The sequence below is a fragment of the Zootermopsis nevadensis genome, unplaced genomic scaffold (genome assembly GCF_977971745.1).
Source record: "Zootermopsis nevadensis isolate Lab colony 2312 unplaced genomic scaffold, Znev_1.0 Znev_ptg000005l, whole genome shotgun sequence".
NCBI classification, from domain to species: domain Eukaryota; kingdom Metazoa; phylum Arthropoda; class Insecta; order Blattodea; family Termopsidae; genus Zootermopsis; species Zootermopsis nevadensis.
Genome location: NW_028259137.1, coordinates 985,670 through 1,009,623, shown reverse-complemented (window position 1 = coordinate 1,009,623; position 23,954 = coordinate 985,670). Strand labels below are relative to the sequence as shown.

Below are 23,954 nucleotides of genomic sequence, written 5' to 3'. Positions count from 1 at the left end.
GAGCAGTTCAATCGACATCTGCGTCTACCAGCTTCACAGCCTATGTAGGTGCGCCATTTTGTGACCCATAAACGAATTAAACAAGTCAACAAAATAAAATACCTGGGAATATATTTGAATAGCAAATTCAATTTCAACAAGCATATAGAGAGTATAACAGAAAAGACTATTCAACTTATACACATGCTGACGAGAGAAGCAAAGCTGCAGTGGGAAGTGACAGTAGATATCTGAAACTGGATTTCAGGAAAGAAACTACTTCTGCACTCCAACAGAATGACATCAACAATGTGAAAACTCATACTCTTGATCATGTTGTGGGGAAAATGGTATCTACTTCTGGAAGCCACATCCCAGATGTATAGGCCGTTTGCTGGGACAAGAGCTATGGCCTTGAGATGTGCAGTGTATTTGCAGCTTGAACAGTGGGTGGGGTGAAGTCGGAGCTCAGTTAAAAGCCAGCCGCGACCGAGATCACTTCGTGTGGTAAATTCCATTTCAATAACATTGGCCAATTTATAATTAGGCCTGTCATATTCACCGTTGTTGTTTTTACTCAGCACGAACAGAATGCAAAGCATGGGCAGAGATGTAAAGAAAATAGGGGGACGTACAGTAATACACAGCCAAAGTAGAGAAATGGTGATAAGTGTTTATAGTTTTATGAAGAAAGAAGTTGACAGCGGCAATGTGATTAACGTTAATCAAATACAAAATCGTATTTCTGAGGCTACTGGTGTGTCCATAAGTACTCTGAAACGCATTCTAAAAGAGTACGAACATAATAAACGAGTGGGAAAACAATTCAGTACACCTCACAAAAAACGGCCAAGAAGGAAAATTAAAACTGATGTAGATGATTTTGACAAGTGTGTAATTCGAAGAACGATAAACGAATTTCACACTACACTGGGCTAGCGTCCTACTTTAAAATCGTTGATGGTAGTAATTAAGAAAAAGATTAACTTCAGTGGCGGGAAGTGGGCTCTTTGGAAAATAATTAGAGATTTACGCTTCAGGTGGAGGAAATCGGAAAGTAATAGAAAAGTTCTCATCGAAAAGGATGATATTCATGCAGCAAGACTGTCATATTTGAGAAATAAAAGTTGTTACAGAAATGACGGGCGACCTATCATCTACACGGACGAAACGTACATTCACTCCTCACACACAAAAGGACATGCCTGGGGTGATGGTACAAATGCAGGTCTACTTGCACCCGTCTCCAAAGGACAGCGAGTCATCATTGTACATGCTGGCAATGAAAATGGCTTCATTCCAAATGCTTTGTTAATGTTTAAATCGGGGACAAAATCTGGAGATTATCATCATGATATGAATTTTGACAACTATGAAAGATGGCTCAAAACGAAGTTAATTCCAAACCTTCCAACAAATTCGGTATTAGTAGTGGACAATGCAGCTTACCATAACGTACAACTTAATCCGGATCCAACTTCTTCATCTCGAAAAAGTGCTATGATCGACTGGCTTTCAGATCGTAGCATTCCTTTCAGTGACGGAATGTGCAAGCCCGGATTGTATTCTCTAATTAAACTGCGTAAGCCACAATTCAAAACATTCAAAATTGACGCTCTACTGGCTGAACCTATCCATTCTGTCCTTCGCTTGCCGCCATATCATCCAGATCTTAATCCAATTGAACTGATATGGGGATTGGTCAAAGAATATGTCGCCAGAAAGAATGTCAGTTTCCGTCTAGATGATGCTATGAAACTAGCTGAGGAAAAGTTTAGTATCATCACAAAGGAAGAATGGAGCTCGAGGTGCAACATATCCCGTCAGTGCGAACAGAATTACTTGCGGTTGGAACCTGTTATTGACGACATTTCGGAACAAATTATAGTTAATTTACAAGACGACAGTGATACCAACAGTTGTAGCAGTAGTGAGGGAGAGGAGAGGGAGGAAGAAGATGATGGGGAATTATGTGGAATAGAAGCTTTGTAAAATGTTCATCAGCAGCTGTAAGTAATTCAATCTGCACTGATGATTTTGTGTTTAGTAGTACAGAGAAAGCTGTTCTCCTACCTGCCCCACTACCGCTAGCAGACAGCGTCAGTACTCTCCCTCACGCGCATTTCACAACTCATGTCTGAGCGAACCACTAATACCGGAGCGTGGCCCCAATCCAGCCATGGCTGTATATTCTTAGCACATATGCAAAAGAATATGAATACTTTGCTGTTACGCTGTTCATAATTATGAAAGGAATGCTGTTGTATCCCGCATTATGACTGTTGATACTTGCACTTTGGATTTGGTATCATAATGAGGTACGTTGAATTCAGAAGATGTACAACACCACACATACTAAAACATTGTTAACAAAATTCCCATATACTTAATGCTTCAGTTAATGCTTTGGCTCTCAGAGGGCTGTTACGCCACGGATTATTATTATTAACTCCTCACCGTCGAGGGGCGTAAAATTACGTCCGGCATTTAAATTCTCGGGATTGCGGCCGGGCGTAATATTACGTCTGGCTTTAAGCCTAATTTCTTCAGCTCATAACTTTGTAACGATTAATGCCAGCGCAATGAGGTTTGTAGTACTCTGTCGTGGAAAGTTTTCTGTGTGTGAAGATCCGGCAACCCTGTTGAGTATCCCTTGAGCGACTACCTGGGAGTCTAAAAATAAACGACTGGCCTCAGTTTTGCAATGGAGAACCCTTCAAGCAGTCGTGTGTTATCTGATGCTGATGATTTCTACATACCACAAGGATGATATGTGTGTGACTGTCAACAGAGCCAAGCGAGAAGAGAAAAAGCCTCTGGTAGTTCTTGACTACAATAAACACATGCTGGGAGTTGATCTGAAAGATCAGATGCTCCAGCCGTACTTGCTGGAACGAAAACGAGGAACAAAGTGTTACATGACATTGTTCAAGAGACTGCTGAATGTATCAATACATAACGCAATGGTCATGTACCGGTCTGTTCCACATACCAAAACCTTAGACACCTTGAAATTCAGACTTTCATTAGCCCAAGGCCTCGTAGAAAAACACAATCCTGGTGTTCCTCGTCCTGTACACGGCCATCCGACAATTGAGCCGCCACCTAAAAGACTGATAGAAAGACATTTTCCGGAGCGTATTCCTGCCACCGGAAGGAAGGCAACACCTCAAAGAAGATGTGTGGTGTGCAGGAAACGCGGGAGAAGGAAAGATTTGACTTATTGGTGTAGAGAGTGTGAGGCAGGGTTGTGTATGGATGGCTGTTTCAAGGACTACCACACAAAACTCAACTTCTGATCCACTTGCTCCCATTGGTCACACACAGAGTGCTCATCTTAAAAGGTAAGATTACAAAACCATCTTTTAAGAGGATTTCAGTGAAAAATTCATAATTATATCTCATATAGTTCAAAAGTTATGGAAAAAAAACGTATTTTACAGCAAAATTTAAACGGGCATTTAAAAAATACTACCGCCAGAACAGCACAACAGCGGTATATGCTGGGTATTTAAACTTCCGCGTCAACAGGTTAATCCTAAAAATAGCAATATCAATTCCTTTAAAGGAATTGATATTGCTATTTTTAGGATTAAAGGCAAAGCACATCATCATTGTTCAGAAGGCTTACGGTGATGCAGCGGTCAGCCGAACAACAATTTTTGAGTGGCACAAACGGTTTCGAGAGGGTAGGGAGTCAGTGAAGGAAGACGAACGCAGTGGCTGACCCACAACAAGTCGAACCGATGACAACATCGCCGCCGTCACGAAAATGGTTCAAGAACATCGAAAAGTGACACACTTGGCATCCCGAACACAGTGGTTCTACAGATTTTAAGCGAAGATTTGCGAAAACGAAAACTGTGTGCCAGATTTGTCTGCATGCCTTGACGCGAGAGCAAATGGACGAGCGAGTTGTCGCATGCCAAGACCTGTTTAACATGATTAACAGTGAAGAGAACTTTATGGACAAGATCATTACAGGTGATGAGAGTTGGTGTTTTGCATACGATCCCGAAACGAAGCGGCAGAGTTCCGAATGGGTCGGCGAACATTCTCCGTGACCGAAGAAATTGCGCTTCCAAAAATCAAGAGTGAAGACGATGTTGATCATGTTTTTGACAGCCAAGGCGTTGTGCACAAAGAGTTCGTGGAAGAAGGTTGCACTGTGAATGCAGAGTATTATAAAGGTGTGTTAAACCGCCTAATTTTGCGGAATCGACGAATTTGCCGCGCTCTTTATCGCACTCGTGATTTTCTTCTCCTGCAAGACAACGCCCCGGCTCATTCAGCAGCGATTCGACAGTTTCTAGCAAAAAAACAAGTCGCGGCGTTACAACACCCCCATACTCACCACATTTGGCTCCCACGGACTATTTCCTGTTCCCGAAGGTGAAGTTGCAGCAAAAGGATGCAAGATTTGACACAATTAAGGCGATTCAGAAAGCAGTGACCGACAAGCTACAAGCGATTCCCGCAGAAGACTTTTCCAATGCCATGAAGAAGTTGGAAACACGTCCTAACCAGTGCATTGCATCAAATGGATCCTATTTTGAGTAAATAAACCGAAAAAAATATCCGCCTTCTTTTTCTAGTTCTCACTGCTTTAGTCCGGAAACTTTTGGACTGCACCTCAACCTGAACTTTTCAGAAAACTCTCTGGTTGTTGCATTTGCTGATAATTTAATAATTCTATCAAATGGCGCGAGCGATACGGAGGCAGAAAATTATGCCAATGCAGATGTTAGAATAGAAATATGGGCAAATAAACAAATCAATATTTACGTAAACTATAAACGAATTAAACAAGTCAATGAAATAAAATACCTGGGAATATATTTGAATAGCAAATTCAATTTTGACAAGCATATAGAGAGTATAACAGAAAAGACTATTCAACTTATACACATGCTGACGAGAGCAGCAAAGCTGCAGTGGGGTTTAGGCCATAAAGCTTTGAGAACAATATACAATGGAGCTATTATACCTTTGCTGACATATGGAGCTCCTGTTTGGGAAGGCCTACAGAAAAGAAGAATATATATAAACTAAAGTGAGCACAAAGGCTGGTTAATATTAAAATAGCAAAAGCCTACAGAACATTATCATATGAAGCCTCATGTGTCGTTGCCGGGGTTAAACCTATCTGTATTACTGTCGAAAAAGCAGTGAAGATATATAAAACTACACACGGACTGAAAGATGACTCTACTGAGTACAAAGCACCATTAAACAAGAAGGAATGGCCTCATCCTGCGGACAGAATAACTCTTGAAGAATTGAAAACTTAGATAAATACACTGTGAAAATCTATACAGATGGAAGTAAACACCAGGGAATGGTGGGTGCTGCTGCTGTAATCTTCAAAAATGGAGAACTAATTCATAGCTTAAAAACTAAGTTACATGATCACTGCTCAAACAATCAAGCAGAACAGCTCAGAATTCTAGAGGCCTTGGATGCAGTAACAACTTTAAGGGAAATCAGCATTGAAGAAAGAATAGTAGCGGTGTACACAAATAGTTAAGTTACTCTCGATCTACTAAAAAACAACTTCAAACACGGCTTTGTAACATCTAAGATAAGAAATAGATTAAGGAATCTCAAAGATCACAATTGGACTATTCATTTTGGGTGGATCAAAGCACACATCGGAATTTTCGGTAATGAAATAGCAGACAGATTAGCAAAGGCAGCAGCAGCAGCATAAGATGGTGGAAATGTAGTATATGCAAAGAAGCCAAAAAGTACAATTATTAAAGAAACAAAGGAAGAAGGAATTATAAAATGGCAAAATGAGTGGAGCGCCACCAATAAAGGAGCAGCGTGCAAGAAATTATTCCCGTCAGTGCGGCAAACAATGAAGCTAAATATTGTAATAAGTCCCGAACTGGCAGCAATGACGACTGGCCATGGCAAAAACAAATCATATCTACAGGTTTGGAATCATTGATGACCCAACATGCTCATGCCTGAAAGCAGCACAAACAGTGGATCACCTCATCTATGACTGCGAAAAACTACAACAACCAAGGCATAACTTAATAGATACAATAGTCAGGAATGGTGGCACATGGCCAGTGTTGCATGAAGCACTTGTTCAGAAATATTTAGGACATCTTAATAAATTCATTAAATCCATTGATTATAATACAGTTTAGCACAGAAGCATAGGTGCAAACAGTGGCAATGGATCATGATATTACAGTTGTATACTCTGTTAAAGTGTTTTATATTAATGCATGTAATATTGCAATCTTGTAATGGGGCATGCTGAATAAATGTTAAAAAAACTCAAAACATGTAAAAGAACGAAAGTAGGTAATTGGAAAATGAGGAGTATATTGACACAATCACTAATATATGCAGATGACATCGTGCTAATAGCGGACAACCAAGTGAAATTACAAAATGCAATAATTGAATGGAGAGAAGAATTGGAACTAATAGGCCTAAAAATAAATAGTACTAAAAGTGAAGTTATGAAAATAGAGAACAGGATGAAAGAGACATGGAAATATACTGTGGAAATGAGAAATTTGAACAAGTAGGGACCTACGAATACTTGGGGGTCATGCTAACTGAAGATGGAAAAACTGATAATGAGATCCTAAATAAGGTAAAGAAGGCAAATAATGCTTATTACCAATTAAACAATACAATATTTGGAAAGAAAGAATTGAATATAAAAACCAATAAACAATTAGTTATAGAACAAAGACTATTATGTGGCAGCGAGAGCTGGCCAAACTTAAATAAATATTCATCTAAAGTTACAGCGTTGGAAATGAAATGTCTCAGAATATCAATAGGGAAAACGCGCAGGGATAGAATAAGGAACACCAAAATTAGAGAAGAGGTGGGAATTAATCACTTAAAACAAAATTGGAAGAAAAACAACTGAAATGGTTTGGACATGTTGTTCGAATGGCAGATGAAAGAAAAACAAAACAGTTTTTGGAATCTAGAGTTGAGGGTACCAGAACAACAGGAAGACCTAGAAAGAGCTACTTAGATACTATTAGAGAAATAGGACAGGCAAAGAGGAAAAGTTTAATGCAGATGAAATTCTTAGCAAGCGATAAGAATGAATGGAGGAGGTGCACCGAGCAATCAACTCCGATGCTATAAAGGCAAAAAGGGAGATGAGAAAGAAGAAGAAAGGCACAATGATAAATTGGCAGGTAAAAGTAAAGCAATTCCTATACAGGTCAATAATGGCACTTAAGGGAAAAATTCTCAACCTGGACAAGACCTACACAGGATCTTTATGGCCTTCAATCCAGACGTTTGATAAAATTTAACATTTCGTAACAATCTACTGACGAACCAGGGTGTACATGTGTTAACTGCAAAGAGGTTTTTGCTTGTGATTTGAATGGTAGTATGGTGTGTCTTCAGTGATAAACTAAGGAAATTAAGAAACTGAAGACAGATCATTGAGTGATACAAGAACAATTAGGCCTAGCTAGGAAGAACAGAATGATTGGAAATGGGAGGAAACAGTTTACATTCCTTACAGACCTACCAAAATTCAAAGGCAGCGTCTTGTGGCTTGTAGCACCACAGATTCATCACATTGATGATGGGAACAGCCAGGACCTCTGAAATGTTGGTAAGCTTCTACCAGTCTACATAACTCTACAACTCGAAACACAGTCATCATCCTACTCACAGCCATCAAGAACCTTAAATCTTAACAAAATTAAATTTCCTGATAGTACTGTTCCTCTAAAGTCTGTCAGTAACTTTCAAACTTAACTTTTACATTTCTTCATTTGCAAACAAATATTAATAACATATAGTAATGTGTGTATTGCACAAATAATAATAAAAATATATTTATTATTTTTTTTAAATTTGTTGCCTGTTTTTAACTGGTAAAAAAATGCAACCCACTTCCCTGCCACAAAATTCACTAAAGCACATTAGGCCATTCAGGTCAGACAGTTATAAACCTAGGTGCACTTAAAGCATGAAACTTTTCTGCAGAGGTTTTAACAACTCATTTGTAGTTCGGTCTATTCGAGCACTTTTAGGGACATGTGTCAGCCTGCAAACAGCAAGAACTAACCACAAGCGCACAGTCATCCTCTTTTAACAGAATTATTGTGCCAATAGTTATTATTATTATTATTATTAGTGTTCTGTCTGACGACAGGTCCATATGAACAGGATCCTTCCATCCTTTTCTCGGACTGGGACCTGTTCATATACGTTCTTGGCAGATAATCCAAAAGTGGTTTGCCATTGCCTTCTTCTGTGTGTGAATGGAGTACTTGTTGGGATGCCAAGGAGGAAACCTCCGTGTTGCCTAGACCACGGCCTTGCCCAACACAAGTTATAAATTCGGGCACCGCCGGGAATCGAACCCGAGACCCCAGGATTACAATGGAAATGGCAATAACACATATTCATAAATTTAACAGAAAAGGACCAAAATCCCTTCTCAGCTGCACTCACCAAATAACCAAGCTAAAGCCAATGACATATAATATTAATTGAAAATATATGTTATATAAATTAATTACCGAGATTGTTTTAAATCGTGTTTTACTCGTATTACGCACATATTGGACACAAAAACTCACATGATGCTTTATCATTGCTGTGATTGGTGGGACGTCACAAGAGAATTAAACCGCCAACATACGGAAAATCGTGCCGAGGCCAAGGGACAAGCCAAGGCATTAAAGCATAATTTGCCTCATTACGGTAACATTCATCATTCAGAAGTAACTGGATAATAAATTAATTAGTGAGAATGGAATGTTTCCTGTTAGATGCAAATACCAAACGTGGTATGTACATGGACATCAAAGATGACGTAACTGTTGGTTTTTTTGTCAATGCTCTGTTGTAAAGGTTGATCCTTAAACAAGGCACTATATCATGCGCTACTTGTTTAAGTGTAGTCAAAACTTTCTGTATACGGCTCTGTTCTTTATAGCCATGGCATACCTACCACAACCACTGTTCGGTTGGGTTATTGTCAATTTAGAGATTTATAGTTCTCAACACTCCTCTCTGTGGGATGTGTTGGTTTAAAACTCTAGGTACAGAAACAAAATTGTTGTCTGTAGGAGTTGGAAAATTTCCAGATGATGCGAGGGTGACTCTCCGTACCTTCTGTCCATTCTGATTGACCTGAATGGCCAACCATTTTACAACTGCTTCAGTTGCCTGGAGTGTACTCTGCAAACAGCTACGTGCTGCCGCGAAGTTCTCAAACTGAACGTTTGGTAAATTACAGTCGTTCAATTTACTTCAAAATTTTGTCCCTGTAATAAAACAAAATTTGAAGGATCTACGCCTTACATTATTAGGCACTCAGCCTGTCCAGTAATATCCTGTGTTTCTTCACTTGAGGAACTGTTAGCTGAAGCTAAACATTGTGAAGATGGAGTCAAAGAATGAGAAGGAGCAATATACAATTGAAGAAATTAAGAGACTAGCACCGGGGTACCGAGGCAAAGCTGAAAATTTTGATCCAGCAAAAGCAGGACAGAAAAGAAAGCCGCCTACACCTTCGAGACTTGGTCCAAAATCTTCAGATGTGACGCCACCATCAGCGTTACATACATTTGCAAATCCAACAATGCAGAAAAATGAATCATTGCTCGCTGAGTCAATTTTCGGTATTGACGTGACCATAACCGCAATTCAACCACGTAAGGATTTTTCAACATGCTGCCGAAACCTTTAGCCAATGCCAGATGGACGAACGTCAAATAGATGGGATACTTGTGAGAGAAGAAATGTCCTACTACGCGACAAGTCTAATGTGGATAAAGCTGATAGATGTTAAAGCAAAGCAGGGAAGAGAAGCGTTCACAAGTGAAGAAAAATCAATTCGCAAAGTGTCTGAGGAGGTAGAATTTAACTTCCCCCAGCCTATTCACTCATTCCTATCGCAGATAGGATCATACAGTGATAAGATGGGAAAAACTACAGATTTGCAAATCCCAGACTTACCAACGACACGCGCCAGAGGCATGGTAGGATATCATGCTGGAGAGATCACAGAGAACACTCACAATTTATTTCAAGAGGTGCCCTCTCTGGGAATCGCCGGAGACATGGTAATGTCCCTTTGCCAAGAGGCAAACGAGCCAATTCCAAATTTTAGAGTTTAATTACCTTCCTGGGCGTAAAGCACGGCTGGGGCGTGAAGCTGACCACTCACCCCCATCTAGTGCTGTAACCGTTCATCAATCCCCTTGTCAGGGAGGTCTTTCGAACCTAACCTGGACCCACACCAATAGGAGTTGAGGTTACATTTCCTTTTGGGCAAAGCTGGGAATTTTGGTTGTGGAGCCGTAAGGGGGCTTACAGTATAAAGGAGCCATTTTGGCCACAGAGAGGGATTCCATTCCATTCCATTCAATAAACATTCTATATTTATTATTCGATATTGGACATTCAGTATTCTATATTCTGTACCCAGTATTCTGTATTCAGTATTCAATATTCAAGATTATCGCAAGTTTATACTCAAGTTTCAAGTTCCGGTATTAAGGAAGGAGGTAACTGAGAAGTCAGCGTGTGGTTGTGCAGTTGAGAGAATTGTGAAATCTACAAAGTGTAAAACATCAAGGATCACGCAGTTCCTAAATAAATACTGTGTTACTTCCAAACAATCCGAGTATTCAATATGGCTGTTACAAACTGGCCGTGACACCGAATGAGAGCAGATGCAGACCGACTAACTGAGCCAAGCAACGAACCCTGAGAGATCCCAACAATCCCAATCAACAACATCGTAGTGGAGGCTGCAGTCAGCGAGGAAGGAGGAGAACGGTTACAGCGTTGTGGCGCAACAACGAGGGGCACGACTTCAAGACATGTAGCAGCCGATACGCTAATTCAACGGCACCGGGGAACCCATCAAATTCAATGCGATCGGACCACAGCATCCCAGCTGCAGGACTCATCATATCATCTTTACTACAAACAGATCAGTTACTCCGTCGCAAAATGCACGGAAAGCAGCTGAAGAGTAGAACCGTCAGAGCAGAATCGGAGACAAGCAGAAACAGTGATTTGGAAACAGAAATTGAAATGCCATGTGGGCAGTTAGAATGTTTCAACGAGGCAAGTAGCTCAGAGGTCGGCAACTCCGTACTTAGAACAGAGGATGAGCCGGAAAATAGTGCTGTAGAGGCACGAGAAGGGACGGAAAATACCGGCAACCTTCAGCAGGCTAACATGTTTTGCAAGAATACGGCAACTTGAAGTTCAGATTTGGACTCGTTACGTGATTTTATTGCTAACTTGTTTCATAGTCAGAGTGAAAGCATCAATGCTAAATTAAGTGAAAGAATTCAGAATGAAATACAGGATGTCAAAGATAGTATAGCTAAAGGAAATCCAGAGCTAAAGAGGGATTTAAAAGAAGACATTAGAATAGAAAATGAAAAGCTCATTGAAAGAATCGAGCGTGAGAACCAGAAATTAAGCAAAGAATTAACTGAGAAGCTGGAAAGCGAGACTTCTAGGGTATAGGCAAATTTAAAACAGGTGCAAGATAACACCGACAAAGAATTCTCTGGTATAAAATGTAGGTTTGGTAGTCTGGTCAACCAGGCAGCCAAGCAGATAGAGGGGGTGACTAACCATACTAAAGAAACGGCCAAAGAACTTACTCACGAACTTGATTGGAAACTTGACGAAATGACCTGCAGCAAGGTAGTAAACAGAGAGAAGTCAGAGGAAAGGTTCACTAAGCTCGAAGGTACTATTAAGTCAGTGCAAACTAGCCTAAGAGGTGATGTAAAGGAGTGGCAGAACGAGACAAGGGAACAAGTAGAAAAACATGTTAAGCAAGTCGAGACATATAAGGATGAGATAGATAAATTGAATGCTGAATTAAGCAATATCAAAGGGAAGATTTCAGAGGGGTCGACAGTGGTTGGGAACACTAGTTCGTTGCCACGAACTGACAAAAATTTAGAAGCAAGCCATTCGACTTGTGGTTCTGCCCACCACCATGAGAGTGAGGGTTATCATAGTATATCTTGTATTAACGTGGATGATGCCAATGATAAGTATGATACAATGCCATGTGACAACCAGGTGCCTAGTAGGGTTCAGTGTGAAATTAATGTGTGCATGCCATCCAACCAGGTATGCAAAGCCAGTAACTTTATCGCTCCTTCCGACTTGACCCTCCCTTACTTCCATGATAGTGCCAAAGTTAATGCTGTCTTCTTCTTGAAGCAGCTAGAAGACTTTATGAAGCTTAAAGCGGTGCCGGTTCGATTCCAGCTCGCTATCGCTCGCAAAGCCATTACCAATCCCATCACGGTCGATTGGCTATCTGCCATTGCTCCCAATCTCCAAGACTACGAGCAGTTCAAATTAGCGTTTTTAAGAGGAATTTTTGGTCGGCAAGTAAGCAGAGTATCGTAAAATGTTCGATTTATCAGGATCGGTACCAAAAGGGCTCGAGTTTGAGCATGTCCAAGCACTTCTTGAAGTAAGCAGTGCTCGCAAGTCATCTTGAACCTAAAATGACGGACGTGAAGCTTATGGACACACTAAAGTTTCACTTCCCGATTTATGTTCAGAATAGCTTCGCAGTTGCTCAGCTAACTGGTGTTCAGGATGCTTTAGATCTACTAAAGCGGCTAGAAGGCATTGAGATACGAGAAGGGCTAAGGCGGGCCAACCCCTCCGGCACTTCGCAAAATCAGGGCCATGACAGATCCCACGGCAGTGCTTATGACCGCAACAACAGGACTAACAACAGGCCACAGCCATAGAACCAACAAGTCAGGCAGGATCATGTGCAACAAAGGCCACCTTATCAACATCGCCGAAGCGACAACTGGAATCCTGGAAGGTCCTACACGGACACAAACTGCAAGGACGGCAAAATGGAACAGGTCCGAACTATCTAAACCCTGTGATTGGTATGACATCACGCTATCGATTAAATTTGCCAAATTACGGTAACAGCTGTTCTATCGCATCAGCAGATATTTCTTGCAAAACTAAAAGAGGCAGAGAATGCAGTCAGATTGGATTCTTATCAGAGGTAATAATAATGATCCTAAATTCTTTTTCATTCTGCATTTTTACAGGCCAAATGGGAAAAATACAAGTTTTCCGGTATGTGGTCTACTTGACCATTCATTTTACGGTGGAAACAATACTGTATTTTCGCACTTCGCAAGTCCTGACGGAAGATGGCATTACAGGCTGGAACAACACGGCCTGTGCCACTCTTGTTACATTAGTTGTGATGATAGAAATGAATACTTCTAGACTTTGGTAACTGTTAAAAAACTGAAAAGGAAGGAAGAGTAGAAGAGGAATGCAAATAATCTGCTCGTGCTATCCGTTTCCAGAAAGAGGATGGGGCATGGTGGATACAGCTTAATAATGCGCTTAAAAATTTGTTAGGCGAAAGATTGTAAGCTAGTAGTGTTTAACCTTACTTTGCTTGTTTCTGACTTTATTTTGTATAATGTGGCACATCACAGAAGAGGTTTTGGACACAGCCTCACGTGATGCTAGACCATCGCTGTGATGTCAAAATTGAATCAAAAGTCATCTTGAAACATAGGTGAGTCTTTTTGTGATTTTCTGATAAATAGTTGTCATTTAAAGCATAATTTGCCTTATTACGGTAACATTCATCATTCAGATGTATCTGGATAATAAATTAATTAGTGAGAATGGAATGTTTCCTGTTAGATGCAAATACCAAAAGTGGTATGTACATGGACATTAAGGATGACGTAATTGTTGTTTTAAATTTTATCGTCAAAAAATTACAAATTAAGGAGACATCTAATATTAATTGAAAATATATTTCATATAAATTAATTACGGAGATCGTTTTAAATCGTGATGCTTCAGCATCGCTGTGATTGGTATGACGTCACGCTATCGATTAAATTTGCCGAATTACGGTAACACCTGTTCTATCGCATCAACAGATATTCCTTGCAGAACTAAAAGAGGCAGAGAATGCAGGAACAGTCAGACTAGATTCTTATCAGAAGAGAGGTAATAATAAAATGATCCTAAATTCTTTTTCATTCTGCATTTTTACAGGAAAACATGAGAAAAATGCAAGTTTCCCGTTTTGCGGTGTATTTGACAATTCATTGTACGCTGTCAATACTAGTGTATTTGCGCACGTCTCATGCCCTGATAGAAGATGGCCTGGGCCATACTTGCTACCTTAATTGTGATAAGCCAAGGAAAGTTATTCTAGCAGTGCCCAGTGAGCTGCGCTTCCACCCTGAGGAAGACCAATTCCTCACTATTACAGCCCTGATGAAACTGGCCAAGACCTCCATGTTTTGGACTTGACTCTACGCATGTCTAGACTCATAACCTAGGACCACTGTGACTAAAAGACCTTAGCAATAACGGCAGCATGAACTTTACAAAAACATTAATGCTAGGTTGGTAACCTTTCTAAATTCATTTATGAATCTGTATAAATCTCTAATATTCCTGTTTCTATAATTAGATTCAAGATCATGTTTTGTTTTTAGGTATCCCCTTTTCTTCTCCCTAAATGTTCTATTGTTTTCACATCTTAGATTTCGCAGATTGTCTCCACTGATTTGCCTTGGGTTTTTCAACCACTGTAATTTGGCCTGCTTCCGTTAGTCTACCATTTTGAGCACTTAGCATCAAACCATGGTGTACTAAGATTTAGTTTGTGATAATAAATCTCCAGGTCTAAAGTTCATCTGCGCTTAAAGAATAACTTCTTTGGAGAATAAGCAGTGTACAATGTTAAAGGTTTCAGTAAACATTGGATATGTACCTGTTATCCTAACAAGCGGCTGCTAAAATATTTTTATCGTATCCCTTCACAACCACACGTTCGCTAAGATTCGTTTGCACTGCCCTCCCCCTGACCACGGGTTGAGTACCAAGGTGTTGAGGTGGATATAACAAGTATTTATGAAGCAAGAACATTGTAATACAGCTGTGCTATTTAAGATGACAAAGGACCAGAAAGTAATGGCAAATTGTAGGAAATGCACAACCCTCTTACCAAGAACAAACCTGCGACCTAATGGCAATTTCAGCCCTTCAAACCTGTGACATTCAGCAGCAGGATAATAGTAAAACAGGCCACAACTTGTGATTAAAGGAACAGTCCACCGGCCACGAGAAAATCCCCGCGGAGTGAAGTCGATCCTGGCACGGAGCAGCGGGGAATGTTTACTATCAGGTGTACTAGAGGGCTGCTATTGGTGGGAAGTGCGACACACCAGAGAGTTACGCTACTACACAGACTGAAAACATCACGCAGTTAAGAATAGCGTGTAATGAGTGCACCTGTGCTGTGTTCTGTGCATGTTGTTATAATATTATAGATTAAATCACTGTGCCACTGTTAGGTAATCTTAAAGTTATACCCATCAGAACACATGTAAGCCTATTGTATGTTGTTTGTGATTGTGGAACGAATGCTTTTAGGATGGCTAATAGCAACTCGTCACTAACCATGAAATCTTGCGCATGCGCATATATCGAATTCCTAGCAGGGATTTTCTCCTGGTCTGTGGACAGTAAATTTAGGGATATTACGTGTAAATATTGAGATATGATTCTCGGGCAGAAGAATGGTACTGACAAAGGAAAGGTTACGAAATTTATGTACAAGATACTGGAGCTGGTATATGGGTATAAGAGGGCAGTGTGTAAGGGAAGTCAGTGCATGGATTTGTAGGCCAAGCTGAGTAATTTGTTAGTGTAGTTCCTGCACAGATACAAACCGAGTTATACTGTGAAAGCCAAATTGCATTGTCATGACTTGCAATTTTTAAAATAATTAAATTGAGTTATATTTGACAGATTATGTGGGGGCTTTAATGAAAAAATATTTGAAGTTCTCAGCCCAGAACTACTATAAATTTTTTCATGAAGTTAAGCAGTATCAGAACGAGTTTACATTTCATCCTTGGAACAGGATTAGAGAAATAAGTGCAAACATTTCTATTAAAAAGATAAATGTTTACAGCCCAAACAAAACTGACCACAATTCCCACAGTAAGTAATGCTGAAACATTGGAAGAAGTTAAAATAAATACTACAATCATGAAAGTGGGAACTTGGTACACAGATGTGCATAACAATTAGCACAGATCAACAGATAAGCAACTGGAAGGTAGCAGTGCACCTGGCCACATTGAATAGCTCATTATTCCTCAGTTATTCTAATCGTGTCCCAAGAAGAAGCTTTCGAATTTTCCAAAAGACATTCACCCTGATTATAGCAGCACAAGTGTTTGCCAAAACTTTGGAAAACCTTCAACAATCTACACTTATTCCTTAAGCCAAAGTTACACACTGTAAAGTTCAGTTATACGTTACTGCGATGGAGAATCCATGGATCGACTGTGAGTTCCTGCAAGCACTTTCAGGAGAGGCCTTGAAGATGATTCTTCTTCACCACTCTGATGTCTTCATCCATTAAGAAGACTTTCTTTGACGTTAATTCACTGGCCCTCTGCAGTCTTCTGAACTGATGCGCTGTTTTCCTGTCAACTTGAGGTGCTGTCATTTATACTGGGTTTCCCACTCCTGCCACTGTGTTAAACGCCACCAGCATCCTCAGGATGATCTTCAGAGATTTCAAGGAGTCGTCATTATCAGTGCCTGCAGAGGGTACTACTGACAAATTCAGAATCACATTCTTTGTTAGGGCAACAGACACACTAGTTATTATTATTATTTGAACACATAAGAATTTTGTATAAAGTAAGTTACAAGTGTATGAGGCAGTCGTAAATACCTGGACAACTTACGGCACTAGTGATGGAAGACAGCACCAGATACTTCATGCACACTTTTATAAATTAGAATACTCAAAACTCGCATTAAGAAATTCAGTGTGGACAAAATATGCGAACACAAGTCTTTACAGTGGAAAGTAATAGATTTCTCATTATTTGAGTAAATAAACTACATTTATGTCAAATTGTATCTTAATTCACAAAACTCTATATTAATTATGTAACCTGAAACAAGAAATTCTGTGAACAGAAGCCTATTCTATAAGTAAAATTTCCAGAGCAAAGACTGAGAGACACTGAGAAAACATTGAGTGCCAAAATGATGAAATAAACCTGCTTAGTGATTACCTTTATGTTTGAGTTAATGCATTCATGAGTGCAGGTACTCATATCAGACATCTGTGTCCTTCACGACAGTTTCATTTATAAAAGTTCATAGCCCATCTTATATCTGCATCGTAACACTAAATGGAAGGTCAATATTAAAATCTCATTTACAGGTAGCCATCGATTTACGCCGGGAGAGTAATTTACCAACGTGCATATTATTTATCGATTACGAAAAATCTGTGGGAAATCATGGCAAAAAGAGGCTTTCCAGAACATATAGTAAGAGCTGTGCAGACAGTATGACCTCTGAAACATTGGTTAACATCGACCAGACTACACAGAGCAACAACCTAGTGGAACAGAGTTTAACTACGTGAAATTTGAGGTTCTCACAGCATTTTGAAGATGTTGATGCCAGTCTTTTCGGAGAAAATGCTGTGCAAACTTGTAGGGCGATATAGCTGACGCAGTAGTTTTTGGCCGGTGGAATTTTCAAGGGGAAGGCTAGGAGCGAGTCACTTGTGTGATAATATAATGCCGACTGCACCCAAGAGCTTATCAGACTGAACGCCCAAATAAAAGAAATACAATGACCTTGCCACCACAGGTACACAGACTAGGCCCATCTGCCAGCTTCTCCACCAGCCAAAAACTACTGTGCCACCTATTCAAGCTTCTATCCTCCATCATCAGGGCTGATGATGTAGGCAGTAATTTCTCTTAAGTGTAAGCATCCATTTGTACATATACATGGTGTTACAATTCAGAATATCAACATCGACAGAGTTCCACTGTCTGGACACTTATGAATTGTGGAAAAGTTAGTTAACAGATGATGTAAGTAGGTTGCTTCTAAAATTAAACAAGATATCTCACCTGGTCTTTGAATGGTGCAGCATGAGGTTCACGTTTAGGTGTAGAAGCCAATGCGTCACTTGATTTTTGCACCATTCAATTCGCATTCTGTTCACAAAACGAAGAAAAACAAAATAACACCAGCAGTCAGTTCCATGCAACAGTTTGTTCAACAAAAACCTTCACACTTCCTATGGAGTGTTCACATTATAACGGCAACTCAACTCAAGTCTGAAGCAACTATTCTTGCGCTTGGCATTTCACAATCAACAGAAATATCCAGTTCCTTGCAATACAGTCACAACTTGACTTCGATGCAACCTGCTGTTAAGCCGTGCAACTAGAGTCATTTTCAACTCACTGCCAGTCACACCTTGACTTCAGTTGATGGTTACTTGTTTACCTGTGGCCATTTGACCTGCTTCAGTAGGAAAAGTCGATCTGGAATATAATTTAATGATGAACTCAGCAACCAAGAGTTGGTTCAGTGGGACTACCAGGAAGTTTAAAGTCCGGTGTGACCTGATTTGGTTCAGTTTCAATTGCTTCAGTGCGAACACTCCCCAGATACTAAACACCAATGACAACTGACTTTCAAGAAAGAAAATGGAAAACAAGAATCTAACAAAATATACGTGGCAACACAGCTGTTCCCTGGTATTTTATTCACTCCCTTAGTTCACTGTAGTTTTGACAACACTTAATAAGACTTTGGGTAAACTGCTCAACTTCTTCCTGGCTGCTTTCGAACTGCGAGCTCTCCCAGTGAGGGAGGGTTTGCAGAATTACATTTATCAGTGCACTGGTGTGACCCTCCACATGGCTGGTTATGTTCACTGTCTAATGATTACTGCAACAATTTTATAGGATTAAGGTAGAACACGAGTCAGGAAACCAGGAACTGGCCCATTATTACAGAATACCACTGTAGTCAACACAGAACTAGAACATCGGTACACCGCTGATGATCACAACACACACTGGGCCGGCGGAACAACAGCATACAAGCAAACACTAAACATAAATTATGATAATAAATAATAACTGGTCACCCCACAATAATAAACATTTAATGCTCCATGCAAGGCTGGTCCCACGTTTTCTTTTAGAATTGATAAGGGAGAAACATCAGAACTACATTACGCATGACAACAATAGATTTTATACAAACCACAGACCATTCAATATTTTAAATTACTGATTTTAATTGTGTAATGTTTTGATTTTAATATTGCAACGTTCTGCATGTTATTATCGTGAAGGGAGGCAACTGGCTGTCTGGAAATGCGTCCAATAGAAACCTGAAATTACGGCCCACAAATAATACGGAGCAACGGACAATAATAATCTAGTGTTTGAGTGAACCAAAGATCTCTGAGATGAGTGTGTCCCAGTGTTATTTTGACCACCATAAATCATATATGGACTGCCTTGGGTTTCAACCCGGGCTCCCACACTGAGAACTCGGAGACAAAGCACATGAGCTGTGGACTTTGTCAGTTGATGAATACAGCCTGCCATGATGGAATTACACTTTCGGGAATAAATTCAAGGTTGCAAATATGACCTAAGTGTGTCTTTAATGTGTAAATGTAATATATTTAACATCATATAAATTTGTTCATTCATGTATGTTACTGTGACAGACAAGCAAAATTACGTTTGCCAACACATAATCCATTTCAATATGGTTGAAGCCTGTAGCCATTTATCTTCTAAGTAGTTTGTTAGTTTCTTGTCAATTTTTCAAACATAAGTAATAAAATATCACTGATTGTGTGAGGCAATAATAAAAAGCATCATTACCTAACTTTATAATTTGCTATGCATATCAGATACAAGCTTAAAAACCAATGGAGGTTGTTATCACTGTGGTTGGGCGCTGCTTGTGGATTTCATCCAGAGGAGGTGAAACAAATGAGAAACTGCAATACATATTACAGAAGTTACATCAAAGCAGGCAAATTAAAATGTACCGAAATGTCCTTACTGCAGTGTTTACAAGACAACACAAATGTTATGTCTCTGAAAACATGATGATAAAATCGTACCTTCACTGTAAAACAAAGACCGAGCTCATGGAAATTAAACAACTCTCTGTGCTGTGTTTGACTCTGAATGTTCAATACAGCCTATCTCAGTGGCCATCATCAGACCTCACTTGCCTCAGCATTATCCAGATTATCAACATAAATTAATTAACGTATAATTTCAGGTCCTCGCAGCAATGAATAAGGAGATGTGTTTCTTGTGGGCTGTAATGCAATCATGTGGCAGAAGTTTAACCACATTTCAGAGGTGCTTGCTGCCTCCATCATAATCTCCCTGATGATGGAGGTAGCTTGCACCTCTGAAACGTCTGCAATCTTCTACCATATGACGGCATTACAACCCACAGAACAGCTACCTTCTTAAAAGGTACGTTTAAACATTTTCAACATGTTAAGTGGTCCGTCACCTGCGGAATGAGACCACGTCCAGATATAATGGAGGGCAGGTAGGGTGCTACAAGCGCCTCACTGGAAAAGTTCTCGTATGTCACAAAATCTCAGACGTGGGTAATGTCTGGACTAGCTGAGTAAATACTCAGCTTCTAGAAAACACTGAACTTCAAGATGTTAACAACCAATTATGTTACCGATATCAGTCTACAGTTCACAGTCATGACCATTATTTTGCCAATAATTTATATGCATGAGCCAACTTAATAAATAAGGCAGTGTGAATGTTGAATCTTACTTTGTGCACCATACCAGAGTTACAGTGCACAAATATCAGCCAAGGCCTAATTAGAACAGCAACATTTATATTATTACGTAACTTGAAGGCAACATGGCCTTCAGGTAGAGCACCTTTTCTAAAAGTAATAGAATGACCTGAAACAAACTTTATTCTCATACAACAAATACTAACATTTTGCAGATTCTTGTACTGACCTTGAAAGTATCATCAGTCTTGTGAGGCTGAGTGCCTGGTAACTGAGGGTGAGGATCCACACCAAACTGGTCTTCAACATCATCATCGACAATGTTGTCATCGATAATCAGGAAGTACGGCAGAAGTACCATCTTTGCCCTGACGTTATCCCACGTGGTGTCCTGTAGTACAAATCACAAGCTTTAATGGTATGGAACAGCGTGCTTAATGCAGACTGAAGCCTGGCAAAGCAGACATGAAAGCACCTCAGTTTAAAAGACCTTCCAATCGTCAAGAGAGTATGTACAAGAGTCATCAAATGAGTGTGAATATAAATTGTGGTGCTCTTTGCAATGTCACATTACCTGGGAGGGAAGTTTCAAGTTGTCAGGTCATGCACTGAGAGGTTTCTTCTGAAATTCTGACCTCCCTGCCAGTTTTGCAGTGCCATCCTATGTCTCTTAATGTAATTCTACTGTGTAACTACTGCCAGTGTTTCCAAATTTATTACACACAAGATGTTTCAATAGGAGGAGCAATTCCCAGAGGGGCACAGGGCCCGGGTAAAGTAGTTTATGTGGGTCCATTCCATAAGATCAGTATCTGTTTACACTGTATAGGTACTCTTGTCTCTATCCTATGACTACAATTAAACTGATATGCTTTGTGTTTATTTTGTATCTCTAGGATGCTTAATTTGTCACTCAGCATGAAAAATATCATGCTTCATAATGTCAAAGTGTGGGACCCTGAACACTAATCCAACCATACGGATAGGATAGCCCGCTGCTGGAAATGTAAACCACACTTTTTTTATTTATTTACCTAAGTTCAAAAAAAAATCTAGAAACATTACTTAAAACCTTAAAACTGCTCGCTGGGTCTACTTATTAATACAGTAGGGTCCCAATTATCTGGCCTTCCATTTTATCAACGTACCAACTCAGAATGCTTCATTTTAACAGCCGTCAACTCAGCACGTAGCAGAATAAATCACACTCCCTGACCAAGCCCCTTCTACATTTTGTGAAAGCAGTTTCTTCAGAGTGCCTTCATAATTGGTTTTGGAGAGAACGTGGCATTAGCAGCGCTACCGTCATCTCTTTCTTCAGTCTTCTGAATTATCTGACATTTTTAATTATCTGATCATCCTTACATTCTATTTAGATTTTATAATCAGGACTCTAATGTATTAGATCCATGAACAAGGCAGTTTAGAACTCAAACATTTATATTTTATGGTAACAGATGTGTGAAAAAAAAAATTAGTGCAAAACGGATGCCTCTTCATTATCATCGGCACTCGTTCTTCCCTCACCTGAACGTAATTTGGTGCCACTCACTACGAGATTTGCCACTGCTGGTACGAAGTGTTCGAGCACAATCACATCTATTTTCAGAATTAGACTGCAAGAGAAGATTTAATTCATTTCTCTCCCACTAGAAAGATACATAAACTACATTCCAAAGAGTTTTTCTCATTTTTGTCACTTTCATGATAAATGGCTAATTTAATTTAAGTCTACAAAGAAGCAAATATTGTTCACTTACAATAAAATCTTAAGTGTTTTTCGCTTTGGGAACCATTTCCTTCCCTGTCTCCCACATTGTTCATTCCCTGTATAACCATAATTACTGACTTCCTGTTGGCCATCAGGTAGTTTTCCGCCTGGATTTTGTTTTCTTTCTTAAAGTTAACTCTCCACATGTAAATGCACCTACTTCACTGGCATTAAAACAGACGACATACATTAACTGCCTTTGTAAGGGGCAAACTAATTTGCATAGAACTTGTTTAAAAATGATGCTGTTCGCAGGGAACATGAATATCCAATCTGTTTCCAGACGCCGAGACTCACTCAAATATCATCTGTGGCCATTTTCTCCTTCTGCTTCAAAAGGCATAGTTCGTGACATCATGTCGTGCTTCAAAACTGCAAGGCTCCAAAAATTCGCTGCCTGCAACAATCCAAATTAGGTCAACAGCTGCAATCAGCCACTTTCATTTCTTCACACCTTCCCTCACAGATGCTCGCAATGGCATCCAGAAACAAAAAAATTAAGGATACAAACAAACAGATGCATCCTAAGTTGAATTGAACATTTCTGTTAAGTATAAACAGTTGCTTTCTTCTTATATCAAGATGGCAATATTGCAGCCAGACATAAACTATGCTGAATTTTCTATGGTTTTCCTTGTAAATTTCTTATTCATACGTTAAAAGTCACTTTCCTAACTTTACTTTTCAATTAAAATTACAAAATCATATTGTATTTACATTTGACCTACAACTAAAGTTTTCTTAGCCATACACAACCAACACCAGCACGACCGCCATAACGTCTCCTGACTGTTTGTGTGGCGTCACCACAGATGTCAGTGCGAACAAAGCGCGTTCAATTCAAATCGTTTGAAAAATAATTACGGTGGTGGCATTGCCTCAGGCGGCGTGATAATTCCTCTAATGCTCCTGAAATTTTCTACGGGGAAACGACGAAGCCCTGTAACGGCATCATAATTACAGGCATGTCCGAATGTACCTTTAATGCACAGGCATAATTACAATAAATAATACACTAAACCATACAATTCACCCAATAAACAGTGTTTATTATAATCGAGGAGGTGCCTTCACCTCAAATACCTTACATAATTTAATATAATTCTGCCATGTACCAAATTTCTGTACATGTACTGCCCCTCACTCCACTTCTCACCGCGTTGTCCACTTGTGACAAGCAAATGGAGTTGCGAACCTTGCAGCCGATACACGCTGTACCAGTGAACTGCCCCTCAATTCACTGCCCCCACACTCCCTACTTTTGACCTGCTAGCCGCGCTGAAATCCTTGTAGCCGGATGATCGCCGTTCTGCTTTAACTCCTCGCCTGTGGACTTACTGTCATTTCAGCCGATTAGTGGATAATGACAAAGTAAGGGGCAATATTAAATTAATGATATAGAGGAAATAAAGTGTTAGAAATTATATAAACACAAAAAATAAATTTTTCAATTTTTTAAAAATTATAGGGGCTGCTGCAGCTCTTATGGACGGGCTGCCACTGGTTCTAACCTTTTAATATGTATACCTATCTGGTTCAA

At 39.8% G+C, this 23,954-nt stretch overlaps 2 protein-coding genes across 11 annotated transcripts in view; one reads left to right on the top strand and one right to left on the bottom strand.

Moving 5' to 3' along the window:
* The window catches only part of LOC110834130 (RING finger and transmembrane domain-containing protein 2), a 65,614-nt gene extending 42,394 nt beyond the window's left edge, over positions 1 to 23,220 (bottom strand). For 2 of the 10 annotated variants that reach the window (XM_087343317.1, XM_022072975.2), the window contains exons 1-4: positions 23,132 to 23,210; positions 22,712 to 22,811; positions 20,873 to 21,034; positions 17,958 to 18,044 (exon numbers count right to left, since the gene is read on the bottom strand). In XM_087343317.1, the coding sequence (XP_087199443.1) occupies positions 17,958 to 18,044; positions 20,873 to 20,973 (188 nt within the window). In that variant the 5' untranslated portion in view covers positions 20,974 to 21,034; positions 22,712 to 22,811; positions 23,132 to 23,210. Of the gene's footprint in view, positions 1 to 16,329; positions 16,630 to 17,957; positions 18,045 to 20,872; positions 21,035 to 22,170; positions 22,260 to 22,403; positions 22,812 to 23,131 lie in introns of those variants that run through there. The other 8 variants (XM_022072972.2, XM_022072969.2, XM_087343316.1 and 5 more) reach the window with 8 other exon arrangements.
* Positions 279 to 2,718, top strand: LOC147874774 (uncharacterized). Its single transcript, XM_087343334.1, has one exon. The coding sequence runs from the start codon at positions 940 to 942 to the stop codon at positions 1,969 to 1,971; it is 1,032 nt and encodes a 343-aa protein (XP_087199460.1). The 5' UTR covers positions 279 to 939; the 3' UTR covers positions 1,972 to 2,718.
* Positions 23,221 to 23,954: the final 734 nt, after the last annotated feature.